Here is a 15753-nt window from a genome sequence, read left to right on the forward strand (position 1 = left end):
GTGACTTGTGTGTGATTGCCCAGTTTTTAGGAGGAATATATTACATTTGGTATTTGTGTGCATATTAAGGGGTGACAAAATAGTGATAATATATTCAAATCTGTACTTTTATATTTTTCCGAAGCATACTCTTAATATGCCTTATTTAGTTATTTTGAGTGTGCAAAGACTAGCACTTCCTGTTGTGGTATTAAAGCAATCCAATCATATTCTATGATGTGCACATTGAAGCTAAATGGTTATCCATGAGAGGATTTATTGCATGTATGCGCAGCAGCATGACGCCCGCATCCCTCCCATCCTCCCTCCTCTCCGCAGTGGACCAATCACAGCCTCCCTCTCGCTGCCACGCAGAGCTGTCACTCAGTAGCTTTCCTCCTATAGAAAAGTTCGATCTGAACGGGACAGCTCCGGCGGGTGGGCTGCGGTTCGGGATCCAGGTGTGCCATAAGACCGAGAACTGAGATTTCCCATTCTGCCTCAAAGGTAAGGAAACGACACCTCATGCGAGAGTGCGTGCATGACCTAAAACTGGCTCTCGTGTCCGGGCTGAGTGGGGATAAAGTGGGATGTGAGGGGTGACATGGACCGGCTCAGGAGTACCGCAATGCAGAGCAGAGCATCACCGGTGCCGCTCACTCGCCATTAGGCTGAAGTGATTTAAGCAGCTGCGCAGATACTTGTACAGGCCGAATGACTGCGCTGTTTGATCAGAGGTTGCGTTCGCTTCCCAAATGTATGTTTATGCAGAGGCAAGGTGATAGTGTGCATACTGCATGCGTCAAGGGCGCAGAGATATGCATGTTTTTTTGGTAAAGGGCAAACTGTCCTTCAAGGGCAGTTTTAGGGGACAACTCCCTTAAAAATCTGTTTTAATATTGTTTCCTGTACTGTGTTTGCATAAAAGTGATAAAAGATCATTAAGGCAGATATTATTGAAACTGCAAATAATGATGTAGATGCATATGGATGTTTTATGACTATATATAATGTGTCTTCCCCCTGTCCTATGGACCATAACAGAAACAATGCAACATGTATAGGAGTCCAAACATAAAATGGTCACCCCCCTCCTTTTTTTAAATGTCAAAAAGATTCATCAAACTGTCATGGCTGCATCAGAGGAAATGTCTCCCATCACATCTTCAGCAGTGCTTCGATAAGCTTTTCACCACTTTAATCAACTAGCCCCAAACCTAGAAAACTCACATTTAAAATGCATGGGCTATGCTTTTGTTGAATCCAAACGTGACTTTGAATGTGATTTTGAGTGCGGCCATCAAACCCTCATAACATTGTTGTTCAGGCTGTCACCGAGACACTGCTTAATACATGAGCTGACCTACATTTCTCCAGTCTGTCCAAAGAGGATCTGTGATGGGATTATCTCCGGGGAAACGCATGAAAACACACTCTGATCAATTGATTAGAGTTAGTGGTGGAACAGATTGTTGCTAAGAAGCAAAAGCTGTATATAAAAGTGTCATTTGCACGATTAATTTTTAAAATATTGACCTGCAATACTGTCTCACGGCTGGTATGCTGGAGTGTTGAGTCATCACTTTAGGAGTCAGTGCTGCAGTGTGTGTGGATGTGTGTACATTTGGTACTATCTGGTTGAGGCAGACATGGCAGCTGAGGCTCATGGGAAGTCTGTCTGTGCCTTCTCATTCTGTTTCTCACATCCTCAATGACTCAGCAATTGTGAGGGTGTCTACCAAAGCTAACTAATGTGGGATACAGGCTACTGTAGATGCTAACAATGGTTAGCTCAACAACTTCCTTGTTCTTGAACTTGATGCTAACATTTAGCTCAAGGAGCAATGGTTAGCAGGAATTCATTCATTCATAAAGTATAATTCAAATCAAATCAAGTTTTATTTATATAGCACATTTATAAACGATATTTGGTTGAGCCAAAGTGCTGTAGGCCTACATATAATAAAAATAGCCTACAGTAGAGAGCGGACCCCAGAAAGAATAGCCAATGCTAATGCCAGTGCTAATGGGGATCCTAATAAAGAAAGAAAGAAACACAGCTTTTCACAAGTATGTTTTGTTTCTTTAATATAATAATAATGGCCCAACGTGAAGCTGTTTTTCTCTCTTCAGTGTCTATCAACCTTAACCTCTGACTTTGTTGGAAGATTATTTTCAAATGAAGGCTGAGCTTTAAGCTGAATGTTAAGCGCAAAGGTTTAGTCCCAAGTTCAATTAATCAGAATTCTATCAAAGTCAAAACTGACGAGTTAAATGGATCCATATTGCAGGAGGTGTTCTCTGTTGACACCATGGTTGACACGTGTGAAAAGCAGCTGAAAACACTTTCATGTGAACTAGCGTTTGTCTCGACTCATTGGGTTTGTAATGTTGGTGTTGTTCTGTGACAGATTCAATTAAATGTACTTAACTAAAGGCAAAATATGTGTCAAAATACAATTGTGAAGTTACATACATGTAGCTTTTGTAGGGAACATTGTTATTGTACACGACACCCCATTATCTTTTTTTGATCCCTTGAACAGCTGATGTTAGCGCCTTTAATATAGTTGACCTCATTCAACACATTTGACTGGCCTCCATGTATATATACTATCTGGGAATCAGTGTCCATTTGATAGAAATCTCGGCCAGGGGAAGTTGTTGTTGTTAAAGTCCTAGCTGAGTGGCATGCTTTTTTATATTTGGTCAAATCAAGACCAAGTCATGTGACTCGGGTCCATACCTCTGCCCATCCTGCTGGATCTGTGCCTAATTGAAACTGCACTGTATTTGATAGCATTAAACCATGCCCCCCCCCCCCCAGATGTTAAGCTCCTAAACATGTGGATCATCCTGCTTTCTGCCTCCATACTCCTCCCCCTCCTCCTATGTCTCTAAATACCTCTCCCTGTGCCGCCGTCTGACAGAGAGACTGAAACACTGCAGTCGCTCTCCGCGGCGCTGCTGTTCCATCCTGCAGAAGTGATGTGTCAGCATGTGTGACGCAGCAGCAGGACCTGCCTACGTACTGCAGTGTTCCCCTGCACACACACGCACACACACACACACACACACACACACACACACACACACACACACACACACACACACACACACACACACACACACACACACACACACACACACACACACACACACACACACACACACACACACACACACACACACACGCACACACGCACACACACAGGCCTTTGTGTGTCTGCGTGTGCTTGTGCAGTATTCTGCTGAGTCACTCACATGCTTAATCATTTATATGCAGCAGGGAAGATTCCATCTGCAGTGTTTCTGGTGTGGAAGATGTGGTGTTATATCTCAGAGTGTTTTCATGATAAATAGTTTCTGACAGCTTCAAATATGTCCGTTGTGTCTCCTCAGCCCTCTCCGGTTCATGCCCTGTCCATCTTCTTCTTCTTTGCGTCCCTCTGCTCATCCTCCTAAATCCCGCTGCTGCATTAAGTCTGGTTGTTGACCGTCATGGCTGCCGCTGCCGCTGTTCTACTCCTGGCTCTCTCCTCATCAGTCTCCCTCACAGGTAGGACAATGAACCCCCTTAAGAATCAGAATCAGAATACCTTTATTTGTGCCACAGAGCAAGTGTTGGTTTGCCGACGTGACTTCTTTATCTCTTGCTTTGCAGTGGCGGTACTTTTTAACGAGCCTAGAATTTACGGAGGTGAGTTTCGTGGAGTAATTGCACATACGTTTCAGGGTGACTTTTAAATCAGAGGGTCAGCTCATTGGTTATGTACACTTTGTCAGATGATGCTACTGGATACGGCCCCATCTTTGAGGAGGAGCCGGTGGACGTGGTGTACAGCGAGGACTCTCCTGACGGCAGGATCTCCATGAACTGCAGGGCCCGAGCAAACCCCCCTGCTTCATACAGGTTACACACAATGACGAATATGTACTGAACATACAGGATTAACAGTGTACCACAAGTACTGGGTATGACGACACATGTGGGTCGATGTCTTTTGGACAATTATCTTGGATCACACAAAATACATTCAATCAAGTAGAATTTCTATGCATTTTAAGAACTTCCGTTTTCTCCAACGTTATACTTACACTACAATATTTCATATGGAAATATCGTACCTTTTACAGCACTAACTCTAACTGTTGTCACGGCCACCATATATGAAGTCAGCCATCGTACATTTAACATGTAGAAATTATCTGATCATAACAATGAAAATCAAGATTTCTCATAAAATACAGTGGCAACATTAAAAAGCTCCCAACAATATGTAACACTTGTTCATTTTGAATAAAGAATACTTGTACCTAGAAGTTTAATAAAATATGAAGTTTTTATCTTTCATAGACACTCTGGATATTATGCCTAACAGATCAGACGACTGAGTCCTTTTGGTTCATATTATTCTTATTGTACGAATAGTATTGCTTAAAGTTTTCCCTTATTATTATTATTACCAATTTATTTAGGATTATTTTAGTTTTGTGCGCTTAATTTTGTTTCTTACCTGAGGTCGAGGCAGGGTGGATGGGGGGTGGGACGTTTAAAATAGAAAACTGAAAGTGAGCATTATGTTTCTGTCCCTTTCTTATTCTGTAATTGTATATTTAAAAAAAATACTTTTACCTTTGATTGTTGAAGCTAAAAAGCTATGTTGTGCACTTTCACTTAGAGAACTTTTTTGAGACTTTGACATCTAGCAAAGTGTTTTTACATCGTAGCATTGCAATTTTACTTAAGCGTCTCAACCTTTCTCCCCGCCTGCTGCCAGGTGGCGCCGTGATAACTGGGAGATCAAGCTGATGGAGCAGCCGGACGAGCACTACAGCCTGGTGGGGGGGAACCTGGTGGTCACCAACCCCAGACAGAAGAAACACGCCGGGACGTACATCTGCGTCGCCAGGAACATCTACGGCACCGTCATCAGCAAGGAGGCCAGGGTCAAGTTTGGATGTGAGCATGTTAAACATTGTTTGTTATAAAGGTCCAAGTCCTATCTCCAATATAAAAACAAAACATAAGCTAAAGTGATTTCCGAATATTTCTGGGCCATTTAAAGAACATTAATGATTGTCATAGTTAAGATTGAGATTAAGATTCAATTTATTGTCATGACGTAGTACAGGTAATAAAACGGTTTCTCAGCATTTGACCCATCCTAGTGTTAGGGGCCATTATGTACGGAGCCCGGGGACTTTGTCCAGGATAATTTGATTTGATTTCGAACGTGTAAAACAATAATTACAACAAATTCAATGAAACAAGAGAATTATGATACTGTACAAACTTAAGCAGAATCAAATTGATAAACAAACATATTATTGACTTACAAATGCTAAATAAACAAATGATCTACCTAATTACACATCCGAAAAGGGGTGGGAAGAAGTTTACACTGATTTAACCCCAACCCCAAAATGTACATCTAAATGTTTGTCTACATTGAAGATTCAATTTATTGTCGTTACGTAGTACAGGTACTATGAAACAAAACGGTTTCTCTGCATTTGACCCATCCTAGTGTTAGGAGCAGTGGGCTGCCATTATGTACGCCGCCCGGGGAGCAGTGTAGGGAACGGTGCCTTGCTCAGGGACACCTCGGTAGCACTTGGTCTTCCCGGGACTTGAACTGGTGACCTTCCAGTTGCCAAGCCAAATCCCTATGGACTTTGCCACCACCACCCGGTATACAATACATACAATATACATTTACAATCCTAAATAGATTATATCATTATTACTAATAATTGTATCGTGTGATTCCTTTTTATAATAATAATAATAATAATAATAATAATAAAGCTGTATTTATATAGCACTTTTCATACAACACGTGCAGCTCAAAGTGCTTTACAAAATGGCGACACATCTCAAGTTAAAAACAAACAAGAAATTCCCCTCAGATTATTTGTTAAGAACTTTAAAAGGTACATGCAACAAAATATAGCATGTTTTCAGGTTAATAGACACAAGGAGGTATGGTTTCTCTCTGACAGAGAGTCGATGCAACAATATAAAATATAATATAAAATTACAATTAAAAGATTAAAACCTATAAAATAAATAAAACAAGACTAAAATAACATTTAAAGTGGGGGGTTGCTAATAAAAAACGCATAATTCCTGTTTGTTTTATTTCTCCCCATCTCTGTATCATGTAGTTGTGGAGGAGTTTCCCCAGGAGGAAAGAGACCCGGTGTCTGTGAAGGAAGGACAGGGGGCCGTCCTGCTGTGTGTCCCCCCCAAAGCCTGGCCACGTACGTTCATTTCTTCATGCCTAAATTAGAAGAGCCAATTTTCTGGAGATGAGGAACCAATAACAACCTCTGTGTTCCCCCTTCCAGAGGAGGTGACCTACCGCTGGATCTTCAACGAGTTCCCGGTGTTCCTGTACACGGACCGCCGCCGCTTCGTCTCCCAGAAGAACGGGAACCTGTACATCTCCAAAGTGGAAGCTCAGGATGCGGGAAACTACTCGTGCTTCGTGTCCAGCCCCATCACCGGGAAGAGCGTCTTCTCCAAGTTCATCCCCCTCATCCCCTTAGCCCCCGAGGATGGTGAGCACATACCGGCTCTGAAAACAATATAATCCTCATCCCTATGTTAAATGATGAACTGCCAAAAACAATCACAGAGAATTGCATGCACACAATCACTAACTAAGTACATTTCTTGTATTATTTGATGTCTTACTTCAACATAATTGTACTTTACTTGAGTTTTTCCATGTAATGCTTCATTATATTTCTATTCCACCACATCTCCGAGCAAATATTCTACTTTTTACTCCATTAGATTTACCTAACGAAATATATTTAGGTTCTTAACTCATAAAACAAGACATTTAAAGAGATCTTAAACATTTGTCTGACAATCTATTGACCAAACAATTGATCATTCTAGGAAATAATGAGTCATAATGAAAATAATCGTTAAATGCCGCTCTACAATGTTGCTATTATCTTTCAGTATCCTTAATTTATACTACTGTAGGAGACTGTATGATTGACTAGCACCTTATTTAAGATGTATATGGATAATATACTCCATTTATATGTAGTAAAATGCAGAAGGGTTATTTAGCATGTGTTGCATTATTAAAGAATATTATAATATACTGTTTTTAAAACTAACAAATACATATATGTATACATATATATACATATAAGTGTCGAATAAATGTGGTGTGAAAAGTGTTGTTTATCCTCGTAGGTGTAATAGAGTAGAAGTATTAAGTAGTACCTCAAAATGTACTTAATTAAATTCCACCTCCGCTCACTATCTCGTCACGTTTGAACATTTTGTTAATAATACAAATGTTTTGCCTCAGGTGAGGAGAAAAAATACCCAGCAGACATCAGGGTGAAGTTTCCCGACACGACTGCCATGCTGGCTTCTAATATTACTTTGGAGTGCTTCGCTCTGGGAAAGTATGTTTCCTGTTTACTCAATGTACTCAAATAATGAGTTCTGAGGGCTTACAAGATATTTATATACTGGCATATACTGTAGGCACCTGTTCACTTCCTCTGTGTCCCCTTTCAGCCCCATCCCTGACATTGTTTGGAGGAAGGTGGACCACACAGACCTGCCGCCCAGTCATGAGATCAGCGAATCAGGAGCCGTGCTTCACCTGTACAACGTGCAGTACGAGGACGTGGGGGGGTACGAGTGTGAGGCCATCAACACCAAAGGGAAGGACTGGCACAAGGCCTGGCTGTATGTGGAGGGTAAGTGATTGTCTTTGGCGTTGACCAATCACAACAGAGCTGGCCAGCTGACCAATCAGAGCAGACTGGGCTCTGGTTTCAGACAGAGGGTGAAAAGAGGTGCTGTATCACAGGCAGTATGAGAGAAATAAAGAGCTTTTTGAACATTAAAGCATGGAGACACAAATATGAACCTGAAATGAGAATAGTATGTCCTCTTTAATTATTTAACCCTAACCAAAATGATGACTAAATTAGTTGGTCAATAAACCTTTTTCATGTGCATATTGGAGACTTTTTTATTTACTTAAATAAAAGTTAACAACACTGATCAGGGAATAAAGAAGATTGTGAATCCATGTCATATTTTGGCTAGACTAGATTGACTAAATAGTTAAATATAACCTCATGACTAAAAACACAAACAGATCACAAATTGTTGTTAAACTAAAATAGTAACAGTTTTCTTTGACTAAGAGAAAACTAAAATGCCCACACTTAAGTATTTCATAATTAAGGATGACTTACTATGATCAAATCAAACAAGGACATTTGTACTAAGATTAAAACTAAATGAAAGAAAAAACTTCACTACTAGCACTTCAGTTGTATATCGGTTGATGTTAAGATTTGTTAATTTAATTTAACTAAGAGCAGATAAAAAAAAGGAAGCTATGTCAGCAGTTTAAGCACAATGTGTTGCAAAAAATTACTTTTTACTTAACCTCTGGCTAACTTAAGTATTTTACTTACTTGTATTCTTAAATACCCTATATGTTAACTGAAATGTTCTTCCTATACTCAATGCTAGCTAGCTAATCTAAACAGTTTTATAATCCTATATCAATATACTGTATGTCCAGTAGGTATTTCAAAGGTTAACTGTTGGTTAAAGCTTTATTTGGAATTTGAAGTATCTACCATTGATAAAATATTCCCCATTTCCCCCATTTCACACCTTGAGTAGTTTCAGTCACCATTTAAAATGACTATATTGTGCATGATGTGTTTGAATATTGGCTTTATCTATCGCTTTTATATCCCTGTAATTTGTTCAGCTGCTCCGGAGTGGGCAGAAACCATCAACAACACTCAGATCGACATCGGCTCGGAGCACACCATGCGCTGCGTGGCGTCAGGGAAGCCTTTCCCGTTCATCCGCTGGTACAAAGACGGATACATGGTCAGAGAACAGTTATACGTTCAGTCATTTATTAAACAAAATGAGATTACATGGTATTGACTTAGCATTTGGGTTGTGTCTGTGTGTTTTCCAGTATGGGAAAGGGGAGTTGAAGTTTTCCAGTCTCACTTTTGATGACTCAGGAATGTACCAATGTCTCGCTGAGAACTACTGGGGCATCAAATACGCCAACGCTGAGCTGAGGGTCATCGGTGAGACCTTTGAGGAAACCTTTCATTCATTATTTAATATCAGGAAGCACATTTGTAACACAAAAGTTATCATGAAATTGGGGCACTAAACAAGAGTTCACACCTGATGGTTTCCCGCAGCGTGTGCTCCTACGTTCGAGTTTAACCCCGTGAGGAGGCAGCTTCTCGGAGCTAAAGATAGCCGTGTGCTGATCGAGTGTAAACCCCGAGCTGCTCCTAGAGCTAAGTTCACCTGGATGAAGGGCAAGGAGCTCCTCTACAACAACTCAAGGTAAATCCTCATTTACCAGTATCACCTATCCTCTCATTGATGCAAGCTGCGTAGCTTCATTAATTGTGTTCATGGTCAGGATTTCCGTCATGTGGGATGGGACTCTGGAGATCAAGAACTCCACGGAAAACGATGCAGGACTCTACAGCTGCTTTGCAGAGAACGACAGAGGAAAGGCCAACAGCTCTGGCTATCTCACTATCACAGGTCTGTGGACATGTGCATACTGTATAAGTGTGTGTACATATTTAAACCCTATTAAAAACATTTTCTCTGATTGTGGAAAAAAGAATGCCATTCAATTATCTACAAGTACTTTTTTCACTTTCATCAAGTTGAATCTTTAATCAATCTCAGTCCTGACCAAAGCTATATTTTCCTATTTTTTACGCTTTAAAGGGGACCTATCATGCAAAATGCACTTTGTGATGTCTTTTATACATAAGTATGTGTCACCGGTGCGTCGGGGAACTCACGCATCGTCAGAAAATAAAACCCTCTCCCTTTTCCTCCGTACCCAAATCTTTTAAAAATGGGAGTACAACGAGCGGATACAGATTTGCCCACAGAAAGTTGCTATCAGAAACAATGCCTGACGTGTTTTGGACGTAATCTCGTCTTTGTTTACATTAGCAAGCCTCGCTAACACTCAGAGCTAACCTGTACTGTAAAGCACATGTGTTTAAAAAGCAGGACATATAAAAGGGAACTCACCTTGTGATAAACCCGCAAGAGAAAAAGCATTTGAGCTCCATACTGTTTCAGAAATAATCCTTGACGTGGTTTAACCAGGATGGCGTTTTATCAAAACCGAATGTAACTTTATCTCAGGTAGAATTTTGATCAGGCATTAGCTCCGCCTCCTCTTTTTTTTTTTTTTCAAGCTAAGGACCCAAAATCTGAGTTTACGGCTGCAATGGGCGATCTGTTTGGGATTTTGAAAAAAGACTTCACAGACATGTTTTGTATAGGTATGGCCCTACAATATATATTTCAAATATAGCATGATAGGTCCACTTTAAATGTCAATTTTTATATAATTCCATAATGTTTATAGACAGAAACACACACAGTTGTAATTATTTTCTCTATACTAAATCAGGGCGATTGTTTTTTTCACAGTCTGGGTCATGTCAATAATTAGTTGCTTTACACACTGCTGTGCTCCATTAAACACCGACATAACCCCAGTGCAAACAAAATAAAAAGGGCACGAAAGAGAAAATGGCTTTATTTGTTGGAAAAAACCACTCATCTAAAAATATTTGGCCATGGGATCAAACATGTGGTGTTAATGGGTTCAAGTGGGGACATTTTTGATCTGATTTTTTATTTTTAAGGGGTGTTCGTGTCTGTATTTTGGCTACAACATTTATTAAAGACTTATTTAAGTTGCTTAGTTGAGATTTAAAAAACGAATAACAAACTAAAACAACACAACTTTGCTTGAAATGTATGTCATATGTATTAGCACAATCAAAAAATATGAGTTTTCTTGTTTCCATAGAGCCTACCATCATCACAGAACCACCTGAGGACACTGAGGTGAAGGTTGGTGATGAGGTGATCCTGAGGTGTGGCGCTTCATTCGACCCCATGCTGGACGTCACATTCATCTGGACCATCGACTTCAGGATCATCGACTTTCACTCTGAGTGGGAACACTACGAACGCGTTTTGGTAGGTAGCCTCATTATTTTAACATCTCACACTCACAAACCGTGTCTTGACACCCTCAGCTAGTGAAATATATATTGTCTCTTGCACTCCCTCTTTCCTTTCCCCTCTCATCTCCATGTTTTGCTTCCTGGTGTTCAGAGTGAAGATGGCAGCGGTGATCTGAGAATAAAGAATGTCCAGATTTGGCACGAAGGTCGCTACGCCTGCACCACTCAGTCAGTGGTGGACAGCGACTCTGCATACGCTGACCTCAAGATTGTTGGTACGTCCCAGCATGCTCTGTCTAAAAGGATCATAGATGCCAATCACATATTTACCAGTCAGCAATGTTGGTTTTACTTTGAAAGTGTGTGTCCTTTGACAGATTTGTACGACCCTTATAACTTAACTTCCTTGCAGTCACAAAACTTTACAGATGTGTAGTTTAGATTAAAATCAAAGAGTAAAGGTGGCGATTGGCGGCCATACCTGATGCCTCTGGCTTGATTTGGCATTGTTGATCCCATAACACCAGCCATCTATGGTTGGTTGTTTTTTTTACTCTGAGCAAATGTACAGAAAAAGATTAATCCGTGCGTCCCTGATCCAGGTGTTCCTGGGCCTCCCGGGGTGATCCGAGTGGATGAGATCGGGGACTCATGGGTGAAGTTATTATGGACTAAAGGGTCAGAGCATAACAGCCCCATCCTCTCCTACACCATCCAGACCAGACACTTCTGGTCCCTGAATGAAGACGACTGGAAGGACGCCACCACTTGTGAGTACTGATTTATATTTGTTCGGGATTGTGGGAAACGGTATTTCGATCTCTCTGTCTGTACACACAAACTGGAAGATTGACAATAAAGTTGACTTTGACTGACTTGTTGATACTGCTCACTGCCAGTAGGGGGCCATCTCATGCTAAATCCAGCATTCTGACATCACGTCTGCTTTAACCTGCAAATTAAGTCGACTTGCACCCAAACAAGAGACAGAAAATTGAACACAATTATTTTTAAGTCAACATACTATATGTGTCTCCTTAAGCTCCAACCTTTCTGGATGGCCATTCTGAGAAGGCAGAAGTCACAGCCCTGTACCCCTGGATGGAGTATCAGTTCAGGATCATCGCCACCAACGAGCACGGCTCCGGGGAGTCCAGCATCCCCTCCCTCAAGATCAAAACCTGGGACGCTCGTAAGAAGAGAGAGCTGACATCTGACATATTATTTTTTGTCAAGAATGAACATTAATGGCCTTTCTCTTCCTTCTCAGAACCAGTGGTTTCTCCCACTGATGTGGAGGGTTACGGAGGTAGAAATGGTGAGATCGTCATCACATGGACTGTAAGTAAGCCTTCAGTTAACGTAGCTTGATCCAAAATACTACTACAAAGTCTAAGGTGTTTTCCCTTTCCTTTACTCTTTCCACTCCTGACCCCTTAGCCTGTGGAGCCTTGGTATTTCTCCGGCAAAAAGTTTGGCTACATCGTGGCATTCAAGCCTCACGACGCGTACGACTGGTGGTACGAGACCATTTCGGACCCCGAGACGAGGCGGTACGTTCACAGGGACTCTTACTTCATTCCCACAGAAGAAGATTTCCAGGTCAGAGAGTTTCAGGTGAAGATCAAGTCTTTCAACGCGAAAGGAGATGGACCATACAGCCTCACCAAGGTCATCTACTACCCAAGAGATGGTGAGGATTTAGTTTCAGCATGGTTTAATTCCAATGAGAAGAAAGGGAGGACATTAACGAATAGGGTTGACTAAAATGTTTTCTTTTCCCATCCATTTGTCTGTCTCCAGTACCGATAGAGTCTCCAACAGATATCTACGCCAGGCCTGTTTCCTCCACTGAAGCTCTGGTCTGGTGGTTGCCTGTGATGGACACTGGTACCGGCCTACAGCAGTACATTGAGGGATACCAGGTACACAGCTTTTACTCTCCAAGTTGCATACACTAACTAAAGTCAAATGTCTTAAGGCTTATGAAAGACATACTATCTCTTCACACAGAACCGGTAGTCATTTCAAATGGTGACTCAACACTACTCAAGGTATCAAATAAGTGAGAAAGTGGAATATTTAATTAATGGTAAAGACTTTAACTTTGGATTAAGGTTGAAAAAACAAGTTAAACGTTTAACTTGTCAACACATTAGGCTCAAACTGCTGACATACCTGCCTTGTTAGTCTGCAGTGCAATTAAATCAACAAATCCCAGCACCTTAACCTCAACTACTATAAAACTGCAGAGCTAGTAACGATTGCTAAAGGCAACAAACTCCAACTAACTGCTGGCGGCAGAATATGCCGTGTTGGAGGTTACAGGACAACTAATGATTTAAGATTCCCCTTGCAAGGAGTACCATAACCACTTTTCATTTGTAATTGTCTTGTAAGTTACCCTGCATTCTACATGCATTGACTTCATGTCAGTGTTAGCGAGCTAGCAGGGTATCAACAACACCGTAGCCGGGAGTGTTCACTCTTTATCCAGTGATAACTTTTGTTCTCTTCTTTCTTTCCAGGTGAAATACTGGAGAAAGTACGATGATCCGGAGCCAGGAGCACACCGTATATTTGTTTCAGCCTCAGTGAACCAGACCCGGTTGGAGAACATGCTGCCCGACTCTCACTACCTTATCGAGGTCCGGGCCTTGAATGGAGCTGGCCTCGGACCTCCTGGTGAACACTGCGAGATGTTCACAAAGAGAGCACGTAAGACAAAACATGGACTATAAACACCTACAATGAGAGTTATGGTATAGATATGGTCCTAGCAAATGTCTGTGTTTTGTCTCCAGCCCCACCAGACCCTCCCAGGATGTGGCGCTATGTTACCTGGACAGGACAGTGGTTGTATGTGTGGTGGGATCACATCTCGTATGACTGGTTTGGCGATATTTCCTTCCCCCTTTACTACAAGGTGAGTGTGGAATACTTCTATTAAGGCTGCTATCTGTCAAGTCTATACATACGTTTTTCCATTGGAAACCTTGGCCTCAGTGTCCTCAGGTGGTTCTGTGATGATGGTAGCCTCTATGGAAACAAGAAAACTCACATTTGTGATTGTGCTGATACATATGACATGCATTTTAAGCAAAGGTGTGTATGTTTTAGTTTGTTATTTGTTTTTGAAGTATAATTTAAGCAACTTAAACAAGTCTTTAATAAACGTTGCAGCCGAAATACAGACACTAACCCCCCTTAAAAATCGAAAATCAGATCAAAAATGTCCCCACTTAAACTCCAGAGTCTACATGGAAAAGTTGAAGATCCAATACTTTTTGTTTTCAAGGTTATGTTCAGAAAGACGGGCTACATCTATGGGAAAGTCTATATGACTGGCTGGCACTTCATGGACTTCCCCATGCCTCAGATGGGAGACTTTGAGCTGTTGGTACGCGGACGTTATGAAGGAGGGGATGGCCCAGTCAGGATGATTAGTATCAAGGGTAAGGCTAGAAAATATAAATATATATATAATACATTATGTCCTCTTGGTCCATTTGTCTCATGCTGTTTATTCTTCCTCAGGTGAAGCACCAACCACAGCACCCACTCTAAGCCTGGCGTCGATGGTGCTGCTGGCGCTCGGCATTGTGGGATTGGACATTTAAGCTCTGCCTCAAGTGACATGTGTATATAATAGACTCTGGGGATTACATTTGAATAGAAGGGATCCAGTTTTCACTTCCAAACACTCTGATAGTGGTTAAAATCATGCATCTGTTCTGTTGTTCTGTTTTCACCAAAAAAAGCATTGGGTGTTGAACCCAACACTTAGTAAGGATGTGTCTCCTAAAAGAACACAACTGTGCTGTATAACTAAGTAAGACTTCTGTACTGGATGATATGTCTCAAGAGAAAATCTAAATAAACTATGTCTTACCCATTTTTCAAGCCAAAACGAATGAACCAATAATATGTGTTAGATTATGTGATTAAGCTCTACACAAACTGTTATGGAACAGTCCTATCACCAGTACGATGCGTCTTATGTTGGACTTCATCACTGTTTCCTGTTGGAGTTGAAACTGGAAAGCGGTGCCAAGGTAGAATTTAACGCATCCATTTCTCACAGGGTCAAGCAATGAAAAGCGCTGTATGATAATCGATGCATTTGGAATGAGCAGAGAATAATGTGTGACATACAATATCACCTATTCTAAACAAACGTATTCTTCATAATCTCTTTTGTTCATCTTTTTTTAAGTAAATTTGTTTTCTACATGTTCCATGGTGCTGTATTACAGATACAGAAGATGCTTGCTAAATTGTTCATTTAAATCTCTATCCTCACTAGTATCATATGCATAGACAATGTAAGAGTTATGAGTTCTAGCTGCAACAATGAAAGCCATATCACTTTGAATGAAGCCAGGGTTGGAAGAAATATCCGTATATCACATATATGTAAGTTCCTTTATGTCAGGCTGCAAAACCATTAAACAGAGTACAACAATCTGGATCATGTCATTGGTTTAGCCATTTTAAAATAGCCAAGTACTGGTGCTCCTTTCATTACAGTGGGTTCTCAGAATAAAAAGAAAATATCAAACTACCGTACTTTTCGGACTATAAGCCGCGACTTTTTCCCCCATTTCTTTTGTACAGCTAACGGCCACTAGGGAACCTCCTACATCTATGGATTTTACAGGTAAAATTAACCACCTTTAACTCTATGGGCTCTATGACCGGTCCGCGTCCGCCACCTTTAAG

General features: G+C 41.0%; 1 protein-coding gene across 1 annotated transcript; it reads left to right on the forward strand.

The window, feature by feature from the left end:
* Positions 1-389: 389 nt before the first annotated feature.
* Positions 390-15500, forward strand: cntn1b (contactin 1b). Its single transcript, XM_034075244.2, has 24 exons — positions 390-486; positions 3382-3538; positions 3644-3679; positions 3766-3892; positions 4761-4942; positions 6151-6246; positions 6334-6546; positions 7320-7419; positions 7535-7719; positions 8757-8881; positions 8976-9093; positions 9214-9364; positions 9444-9571; positions 10872-11044; positions 11183-11306; positions 11634-11801; positions 12074-12223; positions 12302-12372; positions 12472-12724; positions 12835-12956; positions 13560-13749; positions 13836-13957; positions 14330-14486; positions 14569-15500. Exons 2-24 carry the CDS (start codon positions 3481-3483, stop codon positions 14649-14651), a joined length of 3132 nt encoding a protein of 1043 aa, XP_033931135.1. The 5' UTR covers positions 390-486; positions 3382-3480; the 3' UTR covers positions 14652-15500.
* Positions 15501-15753: the final 253 nt, after the last annotated feature.

The sequence above is a fragment of the Pseudochaenichthys georgianus genome, chromosome 23 (genome assembly GCF_902827115.2).
Source record: "Pseudochaenichthys georgianus chromosome 23, fPseGeo1.2, whole genome shotgun sequence".
Taxonomy (NCBI): Eukaryota; Metazoa; Chordata; class Actinopteri; order Perciformes; family Channichthyidae; genus Pseudochaenichthys; species Pseudochaenichthys georgianus.

Bases quoted from the DNA above. Each gene is read 5' to 3' on its own strand.
- cntn1b (XM_034075244.2), top strand. From the start codon at position 3,481: ATGGCTGCCGCTGCCGCTGTTCTACTCCTGGCTCTCTCCTCATCAGTC. The intron at 8,882-8,975 runs GTCAGAGAACAG...TGTGTTTTCCAG, and splicing joins GGTACAAAGACGGATACATG to TATGGGAAAGGGGAGTTGAA. The intron at 11,045-11,182 runs GTAGGTAGCCTC...CCTGGTGTTCAG, and splicing joins AACACTACGAACGCGTTTTG to AGTGAAGATGGCAGCGGTGA.